The 26,705-nt window shown below is 44.2% G+C and overlaps 1 protein-coding gene across 3 annotated transcripts in view; it reads right to left on the reverse strand.

Moving 5' to 3' along the window:
* Nucleotides 1–26,705, reverse strand: part of LOC115149369 (contactin-associated protein-like 4) — a 203,596-nt gene that overhangs the window by 110,495 nt on the left and 66,396 nt on the right. For all 3 annotated transcript variants that reach the window (XM_029692183.1, XM_029692184.1, XM_029692182.1), the window contains exons 4-5: nt 17,640–17,787; nt 2,874–3,083 (exon numbers count right to left, since the gene is read on the reverse strand). In XM_029692183.1, coding sequence (XP_029548043.1) covers nt 2,874–3,083; nt 17,640–17,787 — 358 coding nt within the window. The remainder of the gene's footprint in view (nt 1–2,873; nt 3,084–17,639; nt 17,788–26,705) is intronic.

Here is a 26,705-nt window from a genome sequence, read left to right on the forward strand (position 1 = left end):
TGCCCTTTCCCACCTGGACAAAAGGAACAACTAGGTGAGAATGATGTTCATTGACTACAGCTCAGCATTCAAAACCATAGTGCTCTCCAAGCTCCTCATTAAGCTAAGGACCCTGGAACTCCTCGCTCTCCTCGCTCTCATGGGAGCACCTCAGTCCCCTCCTGTACTCCCTTTACTCCCTGTTCACCCAACACCATCATTAAGTTTGCAGACAACACGACGGTGGTAGGCCTAATCACCAACGACGATGAGACTGCCTATAAGGAAGAGGTCAAAAACCTGCCAGTGTGGTGCCAGTACAACATCTCCCTCAACATCGGCCAGACAAAGGAACTGATCTGGACTACAGGAAATGGAGGGCGAACACACCCCTATTCATATCGACAGGGCTGTAGTGGATTGGGTCGAGAGTTTAAAATTCCTCGGTGTCCACATCACTAAGGTCCTATCCTGGTCCAATCATACCAACACAGTCGTGAAGAGGTACGACAACGCATCTTCCCCCTCAGGAGAATGAAAAGATTTGCATGGGCCCTAAGATCCTCAAAATGTTCTATAGCTGCACCATTTAGAGCATCTTGACTGGCTGCATCACCACTTGGTATAGCAACTGCTCGGCATCTGACCGGAAGGTGCAACAGAGGGCAGTACCTCACTGGGGCCGAACTCCCTGCCTTCCAGGACCTCTATACCAGGCGTTGTCAGAGGAAGGGCTTAAAAATTGTCAAAGACTCCAGCCACCCAAGTAATAGACTGTTCTTACTGCTACCGCACGGCAAGTGGTACCAGAGTGCCATAAGACTGCTGAACAGCTAATCAAAAGGCTACCCAGACTATTTACATTGACCCCCTTTATTATAAAATTTTTCATGCACTGACTCTCTTGCCCTGACTCTATGTACACTCACTAGACTCTACCCACACACTCACACATACTATTCTGACACTCCAACACACACATGCACACACATTAAATATAATCACTCTCACACAACACATGCATATTGACGCCACACACGCTCACACTCTTCACACATGCTGATGCTACTTTGTTTATTAATTATCCTGATCGCCTAGTTACTTTTACCACTACAGTACCTACATGTACATACTGTATTAACTCAATGACCTCAACTACCTGGTACCCCTGCAAATTGACTCTGTACTGGTACTCCTTGTATATAGCCTCATTATTGGTTTTTATTGTGTTAATATTTCCTTTAGCAAATATTTTTCTTACTTTTTAACTCTGCATTGTTGGGAATGGGCTTGTAAGTAAGCATTTCACAGTAAAGTCTACACCTGTTGTATTCGTGACCAACAACATTTGATTTTGATTTGAAGAGGGAAAGAGAACAACAGTGAAGGGAAAGAGAAATAGAGAGGCAGAGGGAAGGAGAGAAAGGGTGATGTAAAATACGGAGAGGGGGAGAGCGTCCCGACAAAACGCTTTGATTGAGGGAGAGCCGCAGTTCTTTTGTAAGCGCCAGTCCATATCAAGATAAACAGAATGACATAATCTCTCGTCCGTCATAACAACGGATGGTTTTCATTTTCTCCCTCTGAGCTTTCCTTTAAAAATGACAGCACTAACGGTGGTTTACTGTCGGCTAGTTGACTATCAGCGTCATTCAATCACATTGTGTAGAAGAGAACAGCTATTGCAGGGAAATCTGGAGCTGCTGTTGAGGGAATTCAGTGTATTGGAGAGGTCTAGCTAGACAGAAACGGCAGTGCCTAGACTCTAGGCCCTAGAGAGAAAACCTAACTTGCCTAGCGGATTGCCTATAAGCGTTATGAATGGAATTTCTATACATGTAGAAACCCCAGATCTTGCCATCAATGGTTAAACCTGGTTAAATATATAAATGTTAAATAAAAACTGGATATAAACTCTCATAAACTGAGTTTTTGAAATGTGCAGAAGATGATCAGACAAGGAGACCGGCCTTCAGTATGGCCTTATTCATCATGTAGTGTAAAATGTTATACTGTAGTCTATGGCCATTTGGATTGATTAAGTGCAGCAGACAATTTTGATCCCTTCAACTAGTTTGATAAACTATGATTGTTTTTTGCCTTTTATTCTGTTTTGGCACAGGTCCAGTCGGTCACCTGCTGTTTTCATTTCCTCTTCTTATGTTGACAATCATGTTATTCCAGTGACAAATGGTGGGGTTTTCATTTTATTCCACTAATAACGAATAGCAGAGCATCCCACAGTAAAGACCCTTTATTGGGTTTTGGATTGGATAACCTAAGTAACTGACTACAGTATACAGCAAACTGCAGATTGCAGCAATAAGGTATCCTGCCTTAAATCATTCAGTAGTTGCAGAATTTATTATAGTCCTAAATTATCGTAAGTGTCTCAATAATTATGTGTAGGTCTGCAGTGTATTAGACACGTTTAGTGTGCTGATAGTACAGTGTATGTGTGTGAGTTTGTGTGTGGGTGTGCTCCGTGTGCTGATAGTGCTTAGTGGATATCAACTGTACTAACCTCCCTGTGAAGATAGAGAGGTGTCTCTCTCTCTACCCTAGTGGTATGCAACAGACAGATGGTCCTGCTAAGAGGTGCACCATATGTTGATTCCTTGGACAGTCTGGCTAGCTGAGAACATAACACCACCTGAAGTTTAGCCCCACTTATGCCTGGTAAACATGAAACTTTCTGTCCATCTCTGCTGTGCATCGTAGTAAGTATAGTAGTTGATGTAACATTTTTACTATGGTAGGCTAATCCCCTAAAATGCTGGGTCAGCTCCAAACACACTCTAAACTGTGAAAACTATTTATCATAAAAAAGTAGAGTGAACGTCATAAAGGACATGAGAGATGAATGGATTTTATTGTACTAGAGGCCACTGTACCTTTTCTGAGATGGAGTAAAAGTTTTCCTTTGTGTAACTCCAGCGTGAGGGTGTGATCATCTTGTCCCTCTGTGTGTATCAAGGTCCCAGAGTTCTGCAGGGTTTTGAACTTCAAAGAGATGGTGTCTTTGGCTGTTTGACTTGGTGTTGGGTTAGGGCTGAACCTGTAGATCAAGCAGCTGCTGCCGTCAAACCTTGCCACGTCAGACTCTGCAAACAACACATTTACAAGTAAAGATTATACTGTAGAGAATAGTAGTACTGTACAACAAACACATTCACAAGTAAAGATTATACTGTAGAGAATAGTAGTACTGTACAACAAACACATTCACAAGTAAAGATTATACTGTAGAGCATAGTAGTACAACCAACACAATTACAAGTAAAGATTATACAGTAGAGTATGGTAGTACAATCCAACACAGCAAACGTTACATTTAATTGTTTCCATTTTAGCAGACGCTCTTATCTAGAGCGACTTACAGTATTGGGTCCATACATTTTCATAGTGGTCCCCTTTAGGAATCAAACCCCCAACCCTGGCATTGCAAGCGCCATTCTCTACCAACTGAGCTATAAGGGACTACATTACGATCCTGTGATAGTAGAAATTAAAAATCACAACCCTCATCTTCAGCAGGAAAACAAATGCATACATTCTATTCAGAAACCCAGTGGGAAACACTTGTTGAAATAACATCAGCTGTAATGCTAGTTGTAATGAGCCAATTTCAACCAGATTTGACCACTGGGATACTGAAGAGAATAGTAGAGACGTTATTCACACTCAAATTGGCGACCACTCATTGCGTTCAGTGTTTTTATTAGCAATTAGATGTGCATTATAGGCTCCAGTGTGTGCTGGTTGAGTGAGATTTAGAGCCAAAGCTAATTTCTCCTTACTTAACTGCCTCTAATGAGGCAGGGTAGCCTTGGTCCGTCACACATCAAACCACTTCAATCACTAGATCAGTCTTTTTCATGATTATGATTGAAGAGCTGTGATTAAAGACTAAAGAAGACTTTAATGTGAGAGTACTGACACCTTTTATCTTATGCTATTACCTTATTGATATTGTTTGCAATGCATTGTAAGTTGAATATGACATACTTCAACATATGTCATTTTGGGTTTACAGGCCTACTTCCCTGGCATTTACTTTTCATGGTGAGAAATTACATTGTTAAAATGGTCATTACAGAATAATAATAACTATAGCACAGGCAGCATTCACTGAGGGTTAAAACAAAAACGCATCAGAATGCTGTTCCATAGTCAAAAGCCAGATAAATCAGTATAAACAAACCGTGGGCAATAATCTTTTAAGAGTAAGACTGTCTGCTCTTACGTATAATCATTCAAAACACAATATAAAATATCAAAACACATCCACTCTGTCCTCGCTCATCCTCAACTTAATACATCTCCTCCCAATAGTGCTGCATACAAAAGAACACACAACTATTCATATATTGTTTAATATACATCATAAATCACTGCTCTACAATGGTGGACTGATTAAAAAACAAACAATCCAGGGACAGGTTGTTGGACTGAGGGAGAAACAGAGCCACAGTGTGAGACATAACAGATATGGATGTCTGTGTGAGACATGTTCGCTGTAAACAGAAATGACAACAGTGATGAAAAAGAAAATAAATGGATCTTTTGCATATTGTTTGTTGGCTCATCCACAGACAAGAGCATGCAGTTAGTACACCTACAGTCATTCTCCAGCATTGTTTAATACTGGAAATATGCAACAACGTCAATACAACCAGATTAGAGTATTCTCATTGTAATAATGCAAGGATGGAAAACTTTGATGTGGGTGGGAGCCATGAAAAATCTGAACTCATCATGAGGGGCCGCAGTGGCTGATGAGGGGCCGCAGTCAGCCCTAGCCTTTTAGGGGCCCTAAGTATTGTTTTGGTTTGTTTTAGAGTTTATTTCCTGCTAATTATTCCTGCTTATTTCCTTCACCCCAGTCTGAGGTCCTGAGCGCTCTGGAGCAGGTTTTCATCAAGGGTCTCTTTGCTTTGCTCTGTTCATCTTTCCCTCGATTCTGACTAGTCTCCCAGTCCCTGCCGGTGAAAAACACCTCCACATCATGATGCTGCCACCATTGTGCTACAGCGTAGGGACGATGCCAGGTTTCCTCCAGACGTGACGCTTGGCATTCAGGGCAAATCTTGTTTCCCATTTTCTTAGAGTCCTTTAGGTGCCTATTGGCAAACTCCAAGTAGGCTGTAAAGTACCTTTTACTGAGGAGTGGCTTCTATCTGGCCACTCTACAATAAAGGCCTGATTGGTGTAGTGCTGTAGAGATGGTTATCCTTCTGGAAGGTTCTCTCGTCTCCACAGAGGAACCCTGGAGCTCTGTCAGAGTGAAAATTGGGTTCTTGGTCACAACCCTGATGCCTTCCATTCCCCCAGATTGCTCAGTTTGGACGAGCGGACAGCTCTAGGAAGAGTCTTGGTGGTTCCAAACTTCTTCCATTTAAGAATGATGGAGGTCACTGTGTTCTTGGGGACCTTAAATGCTGCAGAAATGTTTTGGTACCCTTACCCAGATCTGTGGTTAGACACAATTCTGTTTCGGAGCTATCTGGACAATTCCTTCAACCTCATGGTTTGGTTTTTGCTCTGACATTCACTGTCAACTGTGGGACCTTATAGAGACAGGTGTGTCCCTTTCCAAATCATGTCCAATCAATTGAATTTACCACAGGTGGACTCCACAATCAAGTTGTAGAAACATCTGAAGGATGATCAGTGGAAACAGGATGCACCTAAGCTACATTTTTGAGTCTCATAGTGTACAAAAGGCTGTGAAGTATTTGTAGTTAATCATATTAGAGCTGTAGCTACGCCCGGCTGTTACGGACAGCAGCTCCTCTTCTCCTCTTGAGCAGAGAACCCTTTCCATTATTTATGTACGGGACTAGAGTTTTTTTGTTATTACTGGTTATACCTAGCCAGGCCCTCTGTTGATGGAGCGGCTAAACACCCCTAGACATCTCGTATCATGTCTGTTAGGTCTGGGTAAGATATATATGTAAGAGGTAAGTCAGAGTTAAGATAGTCAAGTTAAGTATTGAGACTTTCTTAGGAGTGAATTAACATAGTGAATTCAGGGGTGGTAGTACAAAAGTCTGAAGTATGTGTAGGTAATCATTTCAATAATGTTAGTTCATCATATCAGAGCTGGAGCTCCGCCCACCAGTGAAGTGGAGCAGAGCATACTGTGCGATCTCCAGCTCAGAGAAGGTCAGCTCGTGAGTAGTCAAGTGAGATAAAGTTCCAGCCATCCTTGTGTTTTCCCACCAGTTAGCTTTCATTGTGTTAGCCATGTTAGTACATATTTCATATCTGGTCTGAAGATGCACTCTGAAGATAATGTCATATTTATGGTTATGCTAATTAGTAGTTTCAACTGCGAGCTAGCTATTGTGATCTGGCTAGCTCTGTTTTGGTTATTATATCATTAACCCTATATTGGTATAGGATAATGTCCCCCAGTGCGTTGCCATATCTCGGACTGACCAATAAAAATAAAAGATTAGGATGGGCAAAAGAACATAGAAACTGGACAGACATATGGCTTTTTCTTTGCAACTCTGACTAGAAGACCAGCTTCCCGTAGTCGCCTCTTCACTGTTGATGTTGAGACTGGTGTTTTGCGAGTACTATTTAATGAAGCTGCCAGTTGAGGACTTGTGAGGCATCCGTTTCTCAAACTAGACACTAATGTACTTGTCCTCTTGCTCAGTTGTGCACCGGGGCCTCCCACTCCTCTTTCTATTCTGTTTAGAGCCAGTTTGTGCTGTTTTGTGAAGGGAGTGGTACACAGCGTTGTACGAGATCTTCAGTTTCTTGGCAATTTCTCACATGGAATAGCCTTCATTTCTCAGAACAAGAATAGACTGATGAGTTTCAGAAGAAAGTACTTTGTTTCTGGCATTTTAAGCCTGTAATCAAACCCACAAAGGCTGATGCTCCAGATACTCAACCATTCTAAAGAAGGCCAGTTTGATTGCTTCTTAAATCAGAACAACCGTTTTCAGCTGTGCTAACATAATTGCAAAAGGGATTTCTAATGATCAATTAGCCTTTTAAAATGATAAAATTGGATTAGCTAACACAACATGCCATTAGAACACATGAGTGATGGTTGCTGATAATGGGCATCTGTACCCCTATGTAGATATTCCATTTAAAAAAAATCTGACGTTTCCAGCTACAATAGCCATTTTCAACATTAGCAATGTCGACACAATTTCTGATCAATTTTATGTTACTTTAATGGACAAAAAAAAGGTGTTTTTCTTTAAAAAAAACAAGGACATTTCTAAGTGACCCCAAACTTTTGAACGGTAGTGTACATACCCCAACCAGAAGCCAACATCCACACTGAGCTAAAGGGTAGAGCTGCCGCTTTCAAAAAGCGTACCCGATTTAAACTGGTTACTACTCTTGCCCAGAAATGAGAATATGCATATAATTAGTAGATTTGGATAGAAAACACTCTAAAGTTTCTAAAACTGTTTGAATGGTGTCTGTGAGTATAACAGAACTCATATGGCAGGCCAAAACCTGAGAAGATTTCATACAGGAAGTGCCCTGTCTGACAATTTGTTCTCCTTCTGTGGCATCTCTATCGAAAATACAGCATCTCTGCTGTAACATGACATTTTCTAAGGCTTCCATTGGCTCTCAGAAGGTGCCAGAAAGTGTAATGGGGTGTCTGCAGTCTCTGGGCGAAGTACAGCAGCTCTGTTTGTGAGTGGTTAGGCTAGGAACAGTGACACTGGAGATGCGCGTTCATGAGAATTCTCAATTCTTTTCTTTCAGCCTTTGAATGAATACAACGTCGCCCGGTTGGAATATTATCGCTATTTTACGAGAAAAATAGCATACAAATTGATTTTAAACAGCGTTTGACATGCTTCGAAGTACAGTAATGGAATATTTTGAAATGTTTTGTCATGAAATGCGCTCACCCTTCGGATACTGACTTGAACGCACGAACAAAACAGAGGTATTTGAATATAACTATGGATTATTTGGAACCAAAACAACATTTGTTGTTGAAGTAGAAGTCCTGGGAGTGCATTCTGACGAACAGCAAAGGTAATTCAATTTTTCTTATAGTAAATCTGAGTTTGGTGAGGGCCAAACTTGGTGGGTGTCAAATTAGCTAGCCTTGATGGCCGGGCTATGCACTTAGAATATTGCAAAATGTGCTTTCGCCGAAAAGCTATTTTAAAATCTGACACCGTGATTGCATAAAGGAGTTCTGTGTCTATAATTCTTAAAATAATTATGTATTTTGTGAACGTTAATCGTGAGTAATTTAGTAAATTCACCGGAAGTTTGCGGTGGGTATGCTAGTTCTGAACATCACATGCTAATGTAAAAAGCTGGTTTTTGATATAAATATGAACTTGATTGAACAAAACATGCATGTATTATATAACATAATGTCCTAGGAGTGTCATCTGATGAAGATCATCAAAGGTTAGTGCTGCATTTAGATGTGGTTTTGTTTTTTGTGACATATGCTTGCTTTGAAAATGGCTGTGTGATTATTTTTGGTAGGGTACTCTCCTGACATAATCTAATGTTTTGCTTTCGCTGTCAAGCCTTTTTTAAATCGGACAATGTGGTTAGATTAACGAGAGTCTTGTCTTTAAAATGGTGTAAAATAGTCATATGTTTGAGAAATTGAAGTTAAAGCATTTTTTAGTTTTTTTCGCGCCACATATTTCGCGCCACGCGATTCCACTGGCTGTTGACTCGGTGGGACGCAAACGTCTCACCTTGCCCAGGGAGGTTAAGGTTTCGAGGCTGACGTTTGGTAACTCGAACCTTCAGCTCCCTCCACAGATTTTCTATGGGATTAAGGTCTGGAGACTGGCTAGGCCACTCCAGGACCTTAATGTGCTTCTTCTTAAGCCACTCCTTTGTTGCCTTGGCCGTGTGCTTTGGGTCATTGTCATGCTGGAATACCCATCCACGACCCATTTTCAATGCCCTGGCTGAGGGAAGGATGTTCTCACCCAAGATTTGGTGAAGTTGTCCTGTCCCCTTAGCAGAAAAACACCCCCACAGCATAATGTTTCCACCTCCATGTTTGACGGTGGAGATGGTGTTCTTGGGGTCATAGGCAGCATTCCTCCTCCTCCAAACACGGCGAGTTGAGTTGATGCCAAAGAACTCCAATTTGGTCTCATCTGACCACAACACTTTCACCAGTTGTCCTCTGAATCATTCAGATGTTCATTGGCAAACTTCAGACGGACATGTATATGTATTCTTGAGCAGAGGGACCTTGCGGGCGCTGCTGGATTTCAGTCCTTCATGGCGTAGTGTGTTACCAATTGTTTTCTTGGTGACTATGGTCCCAGCTGCCTTGAGATCATTGACAAGATCCTCCTGTGTAGTTCTCGGCTGATTCCTCACCGTTCTCATGATCATTGCAACCCCACGAGGTGAGATCTTGCATGGAGCCCCAGGCCAAGGGAGATTGACAGTTCTTTTGTGTTTCTTCCATTTGCGAATAATCGCACCAAATGTTGTCACCTTCTCACCAAGCTGCTTGGCGATGGTCTTGTAGCCCATTCCAGCCTTGTGTAGGTCTACAATGTTGTCCCTGACATCCTTGGAGAGTTCTTTGGTCTTGGCCATGGTGGAGAGTTTGGAATCTGATTGATTGATTGCTTCTGTGGACAGGTGTCTTTTTTTACAGGTAACAAGCTGCGGTTAGGTGCGGTTAGGAGCACTCCCAAATCAATTTATAACATTTTTGACATGCGTTTTTCTGGATATTGTGGTTGTTATTCTGTCTCTCACTGTTCAAATAAACCTACCATTAAAATTATAGACTGATCCTTTCTTTATCAGTGGGCAAACGTACAAAATCAGCAGGGGATCAAATACTTTCCCCCCCCCCACTGTATGTGAGAAAGCTATTAATTGACTACAGCTCAGCGTTCAACACCAAGGACCCTGGGCCTAAACACCTCCCTCTGCAGCTGGATCCTGCACTTCCTGACGGCCCGCTCCCAGGTGGTAAGGGTAGGTAACAACACATCCTCCAATCTGATCCTCAACACGGTGGCCACTTAGGGGTGCGTGCTCTGTCCCCTCCTGTACTCCTTGTTCACTCATGACTACACGGCCAGGCATGAATCCAACACCATCATTAAGTTTGCCAACGACACAACAGTGGTAGGCCTGATCACCGACAACGATGAGACATCCCACAGGGAGAACATCAGAGACCGGCCGTGTGGTGCCAGGACAACAAACACTCCCTCAATGTGATCAAAACAAAGGAGATGATTGTGGACAACAGGAAAAGGAGGACTGAGCACACCCCCATTCTCATCGACTGGGCGGTAGTGGAGCAGGTTGAGAGCTTCTAGTTCCTTGGTGTCCACATCACCAACAAATTAATATGGTCCAAGCACACCTAGACATTCGTGAAGAGGGCACGTCAAAACCTATTACCCCTCAGGAGATTTAAAAGATTTGTCATGGGTCCTCAGATCCTCAAAAGGTTCAACAGCTGCACCAACAAGAGCATCCTGACTGGTTGCATCACTGCCTGGTATGGCAACTGCTCAGCCTCCGACCGCAAGGAACTACAGAGGGTAGTGTGTATGGCCCAGTACATCACTGGGGCCAAGCATCCTGCCATCCAGGACCTCTATACCAGGCGATGTCAGAGGAAGGCCCTAGAAATGGTAAAAACAAAAATGTTCTCTCTGCTACTGTTTTGCAAGTGGTACCGGAGCACCAAGTCTAGGTCCAAGAAGCTTCTAAACAGCTTCTACCCCCAAGCCATAAGACTCCTGAACAGGACAGGGACAATTTGCCTTGCCCCTCCCCCCTTTACACCGCTGCTACTCTCTTATTATCTATGCATAGTCACTTTAATAACTCTAGCTAAATATACATATTACCTCAATTACCTCGACTAACCGGTGCCCCCAAACACTGAATCTGTACCAGTGCCCCCTGTTTATAGCATCGCTATTGTTATTTTACTGCTGCTCTTTAATTATTTGTTACTTTTATTTCTTATTCTTAAAATAAATATACACTGCTCAAAAAAATTAAGGGAACACTTAAACAACACATCCTAGATCTGAATGAAAGAAATAATCTTATTAAATACTTTTTTCTTTACATAGTTGAATGTGCTGACAACAAAATCACACAAAAATAATCAATGGAAATCCAATTTATCAACCCATAGAGGTCTGGATTTGGAGTCACACTCAAAATTAAAGTGGAAAACCACACTACAGGCTGATCCAACTTTTATGTAATGTCCTTAAAACAAGTCAAAATGAGGCTCAGTAGTGTGTGTGGCCTCCACGTGCCTGTATGACCTCCCTACAACGCCTGGGCATGCTCCTGATGAGGTGACGGATGGTCTCCTGAGGGATCTCCTCCCAAACCTGGACTAAAGCATCCGCCAACTCCTGGACAGTCTGTGGTGCAACGTGGCGTTGGTGGATGGAGCGAGACATGATGTCCCAGATGTGCTCAATTGGATTCAGGTCTGGGGAACGGGCGGGCCAGTCCATAGCATCAATGCCTTCCTCTTGCAGGAACTGCTGACACACTCCAGCCACATGAGGTCTAGCATTGTCTTGCATTAGGAGGAACCCAGGGCCAACCGCACCAGCATATGGTCTCACAAGGGGTCTGAGGATCTCATCTCGGTACCTAATGGCAGTCAGGCTACCTCTGGCGAGCACATGGAGGGCTCTGCGGCCCCCCAAAGAAATGCCACCCCACACCATGACTGACCCACCGCCAAACCGGTCATGCTGGAGGATGTTGCAGGCAGCAGAACGTTCTCCACGGCATCTCCAGACTCTGTCACGTCTGTCACGTGCTCAGTGTGAACCTGCTTTCATCTGTGAAGAGCACAGGGCGCCTGTAGCGAATTTGCCAATCTTGGTGTTCTCTGGCAAATGCCAAACGTCCTGCACGGTGTTGGGCTGTAAGCACAACCCCCACCTGTGGACGTCGGGCCCTCATACCACCCTCATGGAGTCTGTTTCTGACCGTTTGAGCAGACACATGCACATTTGTGGCCTGCTGGAGGCCATTTTGCAGGGCTCTGGCAGAGCTCCTCCTGCTCCTCCTTGCACAAAGGCGGAGGTAGCGGTCCTGCTGCTGGGTTGTTGCCCTCCTACGGCCTCCTCCACGTCTCCTGATGTACTGGCCTGTCTCCTGGTAGCGCCTCCATGCTCTGTGTAATAACAGTTGTAATGGAGAGAAGACCAAGGCGCAGCAGGTATGTGAATACTCATATTTAATTTCAAATAAGGAGTAAAGCATCCACTTAACAAAACGATAAAGGTGACAACAGCAACAGTTCTGCAGGCTATAAACGCAGTGCAAAAACAACCACCCACAACCCCAAAGAAAAACACACACACCTATATAGGACTTCCAATCAAAGGCAACTCAACACACCTGCCTTCAATTGGAAGTCCCAATCAACAACACAAACATTCCCATTCACAAAACTGCCACGTCCTGACCCCAAAACGAATACAATAGCTCCATCTGCTGGTCAGGACGTGACACTCTGGACACTACGCTGACAGACACAGCAAACCTTCTTGCCACAGCTCGCATTGATGTGCCATCCTGGATGAGCTGCACTACCTGAGCCACTTGTGTGGGTTGTAGACTCCGTCTCATGCTACCACTAGAGTGAAAGCACCGCCAGCATTCAAAAGTGACCAAAACATCAGCAGGGAAGCATAGGAACTGAAAAGTGGTCTGTGGTCACCACCTGCTGAACCACTCCTTTATTGGGGGTGTCTTGTTTATTGTCTATAATTTCCACCTGTTGTCTATTCCATTTGCACAACAGCATGTGAAATTTATTGTCAATCAGTGTTGCTTCCTAAGTGGACAGTTGGATTTCACAGAAGTGTGATTGACTTGGAGTTACATTGTGTTGTTTAAGTGTTCCCTTTATTTTTTTGAGCAGTGTATATACACACATACACTCAGAAAAAATATAAACGAACTCTCACTGTCAACAGCGTTTATTTTCATGCAAATGTAACGTGTAAATATTTGTATGAACATAACAAGATTTAACAACTGAGACATGAACTGATCAAGTTCCAAAGACATGTGACTAACAGAAATTGAATAATGTGTTCCTGAACAAAGGCGGGGTCAACATCAAAAGTAACAGTCAGTATCTGGTGTGGCCACCAGCTGCATTAAGTACTGCAGTGCATCTCCTCCTCATGGACTGCACCAGATTTGCCAGCTCTTGCTGTGAGATGTTACCCCACTCTTCCACCAAGGCACCTGCATGTCCCCGGACGTTTCTGGGGGGAATGGCCCTAGCCCTCACCCTCCGATCCAACAGGTCCCAGACGTGCTCAATGGGATTGAGATCAGGGCTCTTCGCTGGCCATGGCAGAGCACTGACTTGTAGGAAATCACTCACAGAAAGAGCAGTATGGCTGGTGGCATTGTCGTGCTGGAGGGTCATGTCAGGATGAGCTTGCAGGAAGGGTACCACATGAGGGAGGAGGATGTATTCCTTGTAACGCACAACATTGAGATTGCCTGCAATGACAACAAGCTCAGTCCGATGATGCTGTGACACACCACCCCAGACCATGACGGACCCTCCACCTCCAAATCGATCCCGCTCCAGAGTACAGGCCTCGGTGTAACACTCATTCCTTCGACAATAAACGCGAATCCGACCATCACCCATAGTGAGACAAAACTGTGACTCGTCATTGAAGAGCACTTTCTGCCAGTCCTGTCTGGTTCAGCGACGGTGTATTTGTGTCCATAGGTGATGTTGTTGCTGGTGATGTCTGGTGAGGACCTGCCTTACAACAGGCCTACAAGTCCAGCCTCTCTCAGCCTATTGCGAACAGTCTGAGCACTGATGGAGGGATTGTGCGTTCCTTGTGTAACTTGGGCAGTTGTTGTTGCCATCCTGTACTTGTCCTGCAGGTGTGATATTTGAATGTACCGATCCTGTGTAGGTGCTGTTACACGTGGTCTGCCACTGTGAGGACGATCAGCTGTCCGTTCTGTCTCCCTTTAGGTGTCTCACAGTACGGACATTGCAATTTATTGCCCTGGCTACATCTGCAGTCCTAAGGCACATTCACGCAGATGAGCAGGGACCCTGGGCATCTGTCTTTTGGTGTTTTTCAGAGACAGTGGAAATGCCTCTTTAGTGTCCTAAGTTTTCATGACCTTAATTGCCTAATGTCTGTAAGCTGTTAGTATCTTAACGACCGTACCACAGAAGCATGTTCATTACTTGTTTATGGTTCAATGACCAAGCATGGGAAACAGTGTTTAAACCCTTTACAATGAAGATCTGTGAAGTTATTTGGATTTTTATGAATTATCTTTGAAAGACAGGGTCCTGAAAAAGGGACTTTTCTTTTTTTGCTGAGTTGATATATATATACACATTTGAAGTCTGAAGTATACATACACCTTAGCCAAATACATTTTAAACTCAGTTTTTCACAATTCCTGACACTTAATCCTAGTAAGAATTCCCTGTCTTAGGCCAGTTAGGATCACCACTTTATTTTAAGAATGTGAAAAGTCAGAGAGAGTGATTTATTTCAGCTTTTATTTCTTTCATAACTGAGTCAGGTTTGTAGGCCTCCTTGCTCGCACACGCTTTTTCAGTTCTGCCCACAAATTTTCTATAGGAATGAGGTCAGGGCTTTGTGATGGCCACTCCAATACCTTGACTTTGTTGTCCTTAACCTGTTGGGGCTAGGAGAATATGCATATAATTAGATTTGGATAGAAAACACTCTAAAGTTTCTAAAACTGTTTGAATGGTGTCTGTGAGTATAACAGAACTCATATGGCAGGCCAAAACCTGAGAAGATTCCATGCAGGAAGTGCCCTGTCTGACAATTTGTTGTCCTTCTAGGGAATCTCTATAAAAAATACAGCATCTCTGCTGTAACGTGACATTTTCTAAGGCTTTCATTTGCTCTCAGAAGGCGCCAGAAAGTGGAATGAGAGCTCTGCAGTCTCTGCAGCACACCATTTTAAAGACAAGACTCTCCTTTATCTAACCACATTGTCCAATTTCAAAAAGGCTTTACAGAGAAAGCAAAACATTAGATTATGTCAGGAGAGTACGCTACCAAAAATAATCACACAGCCATTTTCAAAGCAAGCATATATGTCACAAAAACCAAAACCACAGCTAAATGCAGCACTAACCTTTGATGATCTTCATCAGATGACACTCCTAGGACATTATGTTATACAATACATGCATGTTTTGTTCAATCAAGTTCATATTTATATCAAAAACCAGCTTTTTACATTAGCATGTGATGTTCAGAACTAGCATACCTACCGCAAACTTCCGGTGAATTTACTAAATTACTCACGATAAACGTTGACAAAAAAACAATTATTTTAAGAATTATAGATACAGAACTCCTTTATGCAATCGCGGTGTCAGATTTTAAAATAGCTTTTCGGTGAAAGCACATTTTGCAATATTCTGAGTACATAGCCCGGCCATCATGGCTCGCTAATTTGACACCCACCAAGTTTGGCCCTCACCAAACTCAGATTTACTATAAGAAAAATTGGATTACCTTTGCTGTTCTTCATCAGAATGCACTCCCAGGACTTCTACTTCAACAACAAATGTTGTTTTGGTTCGAAATAATCCATAGTTATATCCAAATAGCTCCGTTTTGTTCGTGCGTTGAGGTCACTCTCCGAAGGGTGACGCGCGGGCGCATTTCGTGACAAAATATTTCAAAATATTCCATTACCGTACTTCGAAGCATGTCAAACGCTGTTTAAAATACATTTTTATGCTATTTTTCTCGTAAAATTGCGATAATATTCCAACCGGGCGACGTTGTATTCATTCAAACACTGAAAGAAAAACATGGAGTTGTCTCGTGCATGCGCGCTCCAGTGTCATTGTTCTCAGCAGGACCACTCACAAAAACTCCTGCTGTTTTTCGCCCAGAGACTGGAGAGCTCTCATTCCACTTTCTGGCGCCTTCTGAGAGCCAATGAAAGCCTTAGAAAATGTCACGTTACAGCAGAGATGCTGTATTTTTGATAGAGATGCCCTAGAAGGAGAAGAAATTGTCAGACAGGGCACTTCCTGTATAGAATCTTCTCAGGTTTTGGCCTGCCATATGAGTTCTATTATACTCACAGACACCATTCAAACAGTTTTAGAAACTTCAGAGTGTTTTCTATCCAAATCTACTAATTATATGCATATTCTAGTTTCTGGGCAGGAGTAGTAACAAGATTAAATCGGGTACGTTTTTTATCCGGCCGTGAAAATACTGCCCCCTATCCCAAACAGGTTAATCAAGAAATTTGTGGAGTGGTTGAAAAACGAGTTTTAATGACTCCAACCTAAGTGTATGTAAACTTCCGACTTTAACTGTATGACTGCATTGTTGGTTAGGGCTTGTAAGTAATCATTTCACTGTAAGGTCTACATCTGTTGTATTCAGCGAATGTGACAAATACAATTATTTGATTACACTGTATTACACTGTTTACAGGTATTCAAGGTAATTGTTCCGTTTTAGCCTGTACTGAAGATGGTGCTATGCTTTGTAGTACATGTGTGGCAGCACCCCTTTAATCTCAAATTAGTGCAGTCACATTGTATTGCGCTGTATGGTCCTGTATAGCATTAAGTCATCATAGTCATGTTATATCCATGCATATTGTTTATAAGAGATATGAATTGGAGATTGTATTCTGTTATTCACTATTATATCTTTATGTATCTCTTTACTTGCAGATCACACAGACACACACTTTAGTTGAAGCAAGTTGCCAGACCACTAAGTGCCTTAGTCCATCCACACTACATACACTGTGCGGTGCTGTTCCGTGCCTGTGCATCTTCAGCGTTATTAAACCACCTCAACTGGAATCCTACCTGTCTGTCATCTGTGCCCTTACCAGCACACGGGAGCAAACACATCAAGTAAAACCTAACCTAAATAATATAGTCCACCATATCCTCACTTATACATAGCAACGGGTCTGAATACTTATGTAAATAAGGTATGTGTTTTTTATTTTTATACATTTGCAAAAATTGTCACGGCCTGATCTGTGTCACCTGTCCTTGTGATTGTCTCCACCCCCTCCAGGTTCCGCTTATTTTCCCCAGTGTAATTATCCCGGTGTTTCCTGTCTCTCTGTGCCAGTTCGTCTTGTCTGTTTCAAGTCAACCAGTGTGTTTTTCCCATGCTCTTGCTTTGCTATCCTCTCTTTTGCTAGTCCTCCCGGTTTTGACCCTTGCCTGTTTTCTGGACTCCGTACCCGCCTGCCTGCCCTGACCTCGAGCCTACCTGCCACTCCGTACCTCCTTTTTGGAACTAATAAATATCAAATACTCAAACCATCTTCCTCCCATGTCTGCATCTGGGTCTGGCCCTGAGCCCTCAAACATTTCTACAAATCACTTTCCACTTTGTCATTATGGGGTATTGTGTGTAGATTAAATGAAGAAAAAAAAACTTCATCAATCAATTTTAGAATAAGGCTGTAACGTAACAAAATGTGGAAAAAGTCAAGGGGTCTGAATACTGAATGCATTATATATACTGTATATAGGGGGGAAATTGATCTGCAGGACTACAGGGAGTTGCCCATATCTGTTAAGAGGTAATGATGTCTTGTCCAACTCCCCTGGTTGTACTTACTGTAAGGGCATCCATAGGCTTCCAGTCTCAGGCCTATCCTCCCGTTGGGGTTCCAATCTAGAGGAAGTAACCGCAGGAACCTGGCGAAGACTGCCTGCTGCAGTTTAAACTGCACCACACTGTCTGCATTACTGTTCCCTGTGAACGCCTGGAACACACAGAGGGGACAGTATAATTATATGCCTGATTTACACATTATACTCACCTTATTTGGATGTTACACATCATTGGAGTCTGCTGAGGGGCGAACGGCTCATAATAAATCTTGGAACGGAGCTAATGGAATGGCATCAAAAACACATGGAAACCATTTGTTTGATGTATTTGATATCATTCCCCAATTCCAGTCCAGCCATTACGGCGAGCCCGTCCTTCCCAATTAAGGTGTCACCAACCTCCTGTGCTGCACATCTATTAGCCATATATACACTCCTATATCCTCCACACACTCCTTCCGTGTCTTCCAACTGCTTGTAAATGCTAGTAAAACTAAATGCATGCTCTTCAACCGATTGCTGCCCGCACCCGATTGCTGCCCGCACCTGCCAGCCCGCCTAGCATCACTACTCTGGACTTAGAATATGTGGACAACTACAAATATCTAGGTGTCTGGTTAGACTGTAAACTATCCTTCCAGACTCACATTAAGCATCTCCAATCCAAAATTAAATCTAGAATCGGCTTTCCATTTCGCAACAAAGCCTCCTTCACTCATGCTGCCACACATAGCCTCATAAAACACAATATCCTACCAATCCTTGACTTTGGCGATGTCATTTACAAAATAGCCTCCAACACACTACTCAGCAAATTGGATGTAGTCTATCACAGTGCCATCCGTTTTATCAACAAAGCCCCATATATATTACCCACCACTGCGACCTGTATGCTCTCGTTGGCTGGCCCTCGCTACATATTCGTGGCCAAACCCACTGGCTCCAGGTCTATAAGTCTATGCTAGGTAAAGCCCCGCCTTATCTCAGCTCACTGGTCACCATAGCAACACCCACCCATAGCACTCGCTCCAGCAGGTTAATTTCACTGGTCATCCCCAAGGCCAACAACTTCTTTGGCTGCCTTTCCTTCCAGTTCTCTGCTGCCAATGACTGGAACGAATTGCAAAAATTACTGAAGCTGGAGACTTAAATCTCCCTCTCTAACTTTAAGCATCAGCTGTCAGAGCAGCTCACCGATCACTGTACCCGTACACAGCCCATCTGTAAATAGCACACCCAACTACCTCATCCCCATACTATTATTACATTTTTTGCTCTTTTGCACCTCAGTATCTCTACTTGCACATCATCATCTGCACATCTATCACTCCAGTGTTAATGCTAAATTGTAATTACTTCGCCACTATGGACCATTTATTACCTTACCTCCCTAACTTTATTACATTTGCACACACTGCACATAGATTTTTCTATTGTGTTATTGACTGCATGTTTGTTTATCCCATGTGTAACTCTGTGTTGTTGTTTTTGTCGCACTGCTTTGCTTTATCTTGGCCAGGTCTCAGTTGTAAATGAGAACTTCTTCTCAACTGGCCTACCTGGTTAAATAAAGGTGCATTTTTTAATTTTTTAAATACAATCCTGTTGTGTAGATTATAGAAGTAAGTTTGAGAAACCCACTGTTGAATTTGTTTCTATGTAGTACAGCCAAGCCAGTACTTACCTCGCAGGATGGCCGGCATCATTCACAAGCACACCGTTGAAGTCAAAAATTTATATACACCTTAGCCAAATACATTTAAAAACTCAGTTATTCACAATTGCTGACATTTAATCCTAGTAATTTAATCCTAAAATTCCCTGTTTCAGGTCAGTTAGGATCACCACTTTATTTGAAGAATGTGAAATGTCAGAATAATAGTAGAGAGAATGATTTATTTCAGCTTTCATTAATTTCATAACCGAGTGATGTTTGTAGGCCTCCTTGCTCGCACTCGCTTTTTCAGTTCTGCCCACAAATGTTCTATAGGATTGAGGTCAGGGCTTTGTGATGGCCACTCCAATACTTTGACTTTGTTGTCCTTAAGCCATTTTGCTACAACTTTGGAAGTATGCTTGGGGTCATTGTCCATTTGGAAGACCCATTTGAGACCAAGCTTTAACTTCCTGACTGATGTCTTGAGATGTTGCTTCAATATATCCAAATCATTTTCCTCCCTCATGATGCCATCTATTTTGTGAAGTGCACCAGTCCCTCCTGAAGCGAAGCCCCCCACAACATGATGCTGCCACCCCCGTGCTTCACGGTTGGGATGATGTTCTTCGGCTTGCAAGCTTCCCCCTTTTTCCTCCAAACATAACAATGGTCCTATTTTGTTTCATCAGACCAGAGGACATTTCTCCAAAAAGTACAATCTTTGTCCCCATGTGCAGCTGCAAACCATAGTCTGGCTTTTTTTATGGCGGCTTTGGAGCAGTGACTTCTTCCTTGCTGAGCGGCCTTTCAGTTTATGTCGATATAGGACTCGTTTTACTGTGGATATAGATACTTTTGTACCCGTTTCCTCCAGCATCTTCACAAGGTCCTTTGCTGTTATTCTGGGATTGATTTGCACTTTCCGGAGACGGAACGCGTTTCCTTCCTGAGCGGTATGACGGCTGCGTGGTCCCATGGTGTTTATACTTGCGTACTATTGTTTGTACAGATTAACGTGGTACCTTCAGGTGTTTGGAAATTGCTCCCAAGGATGAACCAGACTTGCGGAGGTCTAAAAAAAAAATTCTGAGGTCTTGGCTGATTTATTTAGATTTTCCCATGATGTCAAGCAAAGAGGCACTGAGGTTGAAGGTAGGCCTTGAAATACATCCACAGGTACACCTCCAATTGACTCACATAATGTCAATTAGCCTATCAGAAGCTTCTAAAGTCATGACATAATTTTTTGGAATTAACTAAGCTGTTTAACTTAAGGCTAGATGGCAGTATTCGGAAGTTCGAATGACTAATGTGCTCAAAGTAAACTGCCTGATACTCAGGCTCAGAAGCTAGGAGATGCATATACTTGATGGCATTGGATAGAAAACACTCTGAAGTTTCTAGAACTTAAAATAATGTCTGTGAGTATAACAGAACTGAAAAAGCAGGCAAAAACCCGAGGAGAATCCACCCAGATTTATTTTGTTTTGAGGTCATAGTCCATTCAAATGCTTGTCTATGGGATATTCAAAGGAATTCCTCCCAGATTGCAGTTCTTATGGCTTCCACTAGATGTCACCAGTCTTTAGAAAGAGTTTCAGGCTTGTTTTTCGTGAAATTAGTTAGTAGTTGTAGTTTTTCAAGGTGGCTCTCATTTGGACTGTAGTCTTGTGGTGCTCGTGGATGACGGCGCGCACTTCGTTATTTATCTCCGGCATTGAACATACTACATTCCGTCTTAAATTGTATCATTTATATACATATTAGGGTACCTGAGGATTGATTAGAAACGTTGTTTGACTTGTTAGGACAAAGTTTATTGGTAACTTTCTGGATTCCTTTGTCTGCATGATCAATGAGTGGAACGGGTGGATACTGAATCAAACGTGCCAACTAAAATGACTTTTTCGGATATAAAGAAGGACTTTATCAAACAAAACAACCATTTGTTGTGTAGCTGGCCCCCTTGGGATTGCAAACAGAGGAACATTTTCAAAGGTAAGTGATTTATTTTATCACTATTTCTATTTTTGTGACGCCTCTGTGGTTTGGAAAATGTTTTTAATGCTGGCGTATGCGGGGTGCTGTCCTCAGATAATCGCATGGTATGCTTTTGCCATAAAGCCTTTTTGAAATCTGACAAAGCAGTTGGATTAACAAGAAGTTAAGCTTTTAAACGATGTAAGACACTTGTATTTTCATGAATGTTTAATATTACAATTTTTGTATTTTGAATTTCGCGCTCTGCAATTTCAACAGATGTTGTCGAGGTGGGTTGCTAGCGTCCCACCTAGCCCAAAGAAGTTTTAAAGGCACAGTAAACTTAGTGTATGTAAACTTCTGACCCACTGGAATTGTGATACAGTGAATTATAAGTGAAATAATCTGTCTGGAAACAATTGTTGGAAAAATTACTTGTGTCATGCACAAAGTAGACTTGCCGACTTGCCAAAACTACCGACTTGCCAAAACTATAGTTTGTTAACAAGAAATTTGTGGAGTGGTTGAAAAATGAGTTTTAATGACTCCAACCTAAGTGTATGTAAACTTCCGACTTCAACTGTATCTGGAATGGAATGCGCCCCTCTGGTGTTGTGCCCATCCCTCTCCCCTCCTTGAAATGAAATATTTTGTAAAAATGCCATCTACATCTTGACTCTAGCGAGCAACAAGCACGTCGCAAACAATGTTCCGTTAAGGTAGATATTCGATGTGACATTTTTTCTTTACGTTTCTCTTCGCGACCAATGACTATGCATTGCATTGCATTAAGAAGGCCCAATGAAAAAGCTAGTTAAAATAGATTATTTCGCAGAGACAACTAAGATATTTTGCAGAATTTATCAGTAGCTAGGTTTCCATCTAATTGGCGACAGAGTTTCATGTTAATATTCTAGAATCTGCATAAAGAAAATGTGCATTTTCCCACCAGTGGGGTTTCCACCAAATTAACTTGTTGAGGATAAAATAATCAGTGCGTGATGAAGTAGTGCACACAAAATGTACTTTTCCACTTATGCTTTCATGTACCAAATACAAATCTAAAGTTCAATGTGCTTCCGTCGCATTTGCAACTCTACCAATAGTTTTGCCACAAAAACTGTTGCGTTGAATAGCAAATGTGCCTAATCTGGTTTTGGCACCTGCAGTCTTGCCAACATCTTGCAGATACAGTGCATGTAGGCCGTGCGGGTTGGCTAATCTACATGATATTATTATGGATAAGCGCGAGAACATTTTTATTTGTCAAATGGCGGTCAAGCATCAATCATCTTGTCACCAGAATAAGACAATTAATATTTATTGGAAAGCAGCATCAAGCTCATCACCATGCACTTTCACCACCCTGTGAAGTTCATCATTTATTTCATCCGTAGCCTAATAAACTGCATTGTTTCCCGAGTTGTAGTGGGAAAAGCACGCACCATATCACGTGACTCCAAGGTTACTTTGATATGATGGTTGTTATATCAATATTTGCACATACAGACGTTTTCACCACCATTTCCGGCATTTCCTTCCACCCACCATGTGGAACAGACAAATTACGTCGGCATTTATAAAATTACACCGAAACTGTCACGCCCTGACAGTAGAGATCCTTCGTATTCTCTATGTTTGGTTAGGTCAGGGTGTGACTCAGGTGGGAAAGTCTATGTTTTCTGTTTCTTTGTTTTTGGGCCGAGTGTGGTTCCCAATCAGAGGCAGCTGTCTATCGTTGTCTCTGATTGGGATCATACTTAGGCAGCCTGTTTTCCACCTGTGTTTGTGGGAGGTTATTTTCTGTTTCGTGTCTGTGCCTGACGGAACTGTTCGCTTTCGTTTTGTTGCTTTTGGTTATTCTTGTTTGAGTGTTTCTTGAAATAATGTATCATGAACACTTACCACGCTGCGCCTTGATCCACTTCTCCCAACGACGAGCGTTACAGAACCTCCCACCTAAAACGGACCAAGCAGCGTGGCCAGGAGGAGTGGACATGGGAGGAGATCCTGGACGGCAAAGGGCCCTGAACGCAGATTGGGGAGTATCGACGTCCAAGGGAGGAATTAGAGGCAGCAAGAGAGGAACGGCGACGATACGAGGAATTAGCACGGCAACGATGGAAGCCCGAGAGGCAGCTCCCCAAAATAATTGGGGGGGGGGGGCACACGGGGAGATTGGCGGAGTCAGGGTTTAGACCTGAGCCAACTCCCCGTGCGGAGCGTGTGACCAGTCAGGCACCGTGTTATGCGGTGATGTGCACTGTATGTCCAGTGCGCATTCACAGCCCGGTGCGCTCGTTTCCGGCTACCCGCATTTGCCGGGCTAAAGTGAGCATCCAATCAGGACGGGTTGTGCCAGCCCTACGCTCCAGACCTCCAGTGCGCCTCCACAGCCCAGTATATCCTGTGCCAGCTCCGCACACCCGGTCTCCAGTGCGCCTCCCTAGTCCGGAGAGACCGGTTCCGGCTCCACGTACCAGGCCTCCAGTGTGTCTCCCCAGCCTGGTAAGCCCTGTGGCAGCTCCACGCTCCAGGCTGCCAGTACGTCTCCTCAGTCTGGTGAGACCTGCTCCGGCTCCACGTACGAAGCCTCCAGTGAGGATCCATGGTTCGAAGCCTCCAGTGATGATCCATGGCACGAAGCCTCCAGTGATGATCCATGGCCCGGAGCCTGTAGTGAAGATCCACGGCCCGGGGCCTCCAGCGACGGTCCGCGGCCCGGGGCCTCCAGCGACGGTCCGCGGCCCGGGGCCTCCAGCGACGGTCCGCGGCCCGGGGCCTCCAGCGACGGTCCGCGGCCCGGGGCCTCCAGCGACGGTCCGCGGCCCGGGGCCTCCAGCGACGGTCCGCGGCCCGGGGCCTCCAGCGACGGTCCGCGGCCCGGGGCCTCCAGCGACGGTCCGCGGCCCGGGGCCTCCAGCGACGGTCCGCGGCCCGGGGCCTCCAGCGACGGTCCGCGGCCCGGGGCCTCCAGCGACGGTCCGCGGCCCGGGGCCTCCAGCGACGGTCCGCGGCCCGGGGCCTCCAGCGACGGTCCGCGGCCCGGGGCCTCCAGCGACGGTCCGCGGCCCGGGGCCTCCAGCGACGGTCCGCGGCCCGGGGCCTCCAGCGACGGTCCGCGGCCCGGGGCCTCCAGCGACGGTCCGCGGCCCGGGGCCTCCAGCGACGGTCCGCGGCCCGGGGCCTCCAGCGACGGTCCGCGGTCCGGGGCCTCCAGCGACGGTCCGCAGTCCGGGGCCTCCAGCGACGGTCCGCAGTCCGGGGCCTCCAGCGACGGTCCGCAGTCCGGGGCCTCCAGCGATGATCTACGGTCCGGTTCCTCTGGAAACGATCCAGGGTCTGGTTCCACGAAAGTGGGGGGAGCCCCAAGCGGAGGGGGGTTTTGCGTCCCGTACCAGAGCCTCCACCGAGAGGAGATGCCCACCCGGACCCTCCCCTATAGGTTCAGGTTTGCGGCCGGAGACCGCACCTTTGGGGGGGGGGGGGTACTGTCACGCCCTGACTGTCGAGATCCTTAGTATTCTCTATGTTTGGTTAGGTCAGGGTGTGACTCGGGTGGGAAAGTCTATGTTTTCTGTTTCTTAGTTTTTGGGCCGAGTGTGGTTCCCAATCAGAGGCAGCTGTCTATCGTTGTCTCCGATTGGGAATTATACTTAGGCAGCCTGTTTTCCACCTGTGTTTGTGGGAGGTTATTTTCTGTTTAGTGTCTGTGCCTGACGGAACTGTTCGCTTTCATTTTGTTGCTTTTGGTTATTCTTGTTTGAGTGTTTCTTGAAATAAAGTATCATGAACACGACGAGCGTTACAGAAACGTCCTGTTTCCATCACAGCTGTCGTGATTTTATTTTATACGATATGACTTTACACGCATAAAACTGTGAATGGAAATGCGGTTAATGCTGTGCACATGCACACTTCATATAAATGGTGCACTGTGCAATGTGTGCATCATTGAACAAACAGTTGCTAGCATTGACCTTTAACTCACCATTGTAAAATGTTGGTGTATTAGTGACATGGCATTGCATTAAACTGGCCCAACAAAACAAGCAAGTTGAATAGATTATTTCACCTAAATAACTATGATATTTTGCTGAATAACTCAGCAGCTATATGCACCAGTGTATATGCACGCTATTCATTCATTGGTGTGCATCAGTGAAAAAGCAGAGTAGCTTGCATTTCAATTGAACTTCAACTGCCCTCTTGAAATTAAAAAAATGTAAAATAATAATAATATGGAAATAGAGCTGCTAAGGTTTTGTTGTGGTGGTGTGATGTAATCCATGCACTGAATCTACATCATATTTAACTGGTTTACTCAATGAACAAGCTAGATCTGGCTAGATCTAGTTACTAGCTACTGTAATGAACTCGAGGGGAGACAGAGAGCTGGTTTCAAGCGCAGGGCGCAGTGGTTGTTTAATGCAAAGGACCACAGGAGGAGGCAGGTAGCTGGGTCCAGGCAGGCAGAAGGTCATACATAGGGGGTCCAAAAGGGAAACAGTACAGGCAAGGAAAATGCTAGTAATGTAGTCTGGGAGATCAGGCAATAGGTTGATAACAGGAAATCCAATAGGCTAAAGTACAGGCAGGCAAAAGGCGTCGTTAGTGAGGCAGGCAAAAACTATCATACACGGGAGGAGTAATTCACGGGAAACCCAGCGCTCTGAAAGCCATGTGTCACAAAACAAAGAATACCTCACAGTGATGGGGTGCAAAGAACTGAACTAAATAGTGTGTGATAATGACATACAGGTGTGTGAACAGGTGATTAGACTTCAGGTGATTAGGACCTGGAGTGAGCTGCATTCAGAGGATCTAGGTGTCTGAGAGTGTGAGCTAGAAAGTGGGCTGGAAAGTGAGCTGCGTCCAGGGGGATCTACGTGTTTGAGGGTGTGAGTTGGAAGCAGACGTTACAGCTACGTAATCTCGCCTACCAGCCAGCTTGCTCTCTGTCTAGATGTTTGGTTTCAGAGCGCATCAGAACAGGACTTGGTAGTCTATGGCAGGAGCGGAGAAAATAGACACTAGATATCGCTTTTAATGGGCTGATCTCTGTCCATCACCAGGCATCTAGCACCTCCCCCTCTTTGTGGATTTCAATGCGCAAGCATTGCAAGTAATGGGCTAACAAAGAAGTGAGTTCGGGAAATCGGAAAGTATGCGTCAACATTTTTTGTTGTTGCACATATACATTTTCTATGCCTGAATTCAGAATCAATTGGGCTCTCAAAATAATGTGGTCGCTGTGGTAGAACATTTACTTTGATTGGCAATCTCTGCAATTTTTGCAATGTCCCATCTCATACAGCTGTAGCAGGCTTTCTCCCTCTCCCACCTCTATTTTAAAGGTAGGCTCAGCGAAATGACATTGCCACAAGCAGCACCAGATATTGTGATGAACGAGATGCAACACAGTCACACACA

Source organism: Salmo trutta, chromosome 15 (assembly GCF_901001165.1).
Source record: "Salmo trutta chromosome 15, fSalTru1.1, whole genome shotgun sequence".
Lineage (NCBI taxonomy): Eukaryota > Metazoa > Chordata > Actinopteri > Salmoniformes > Salmonidae > Salmo > Salmo trutta.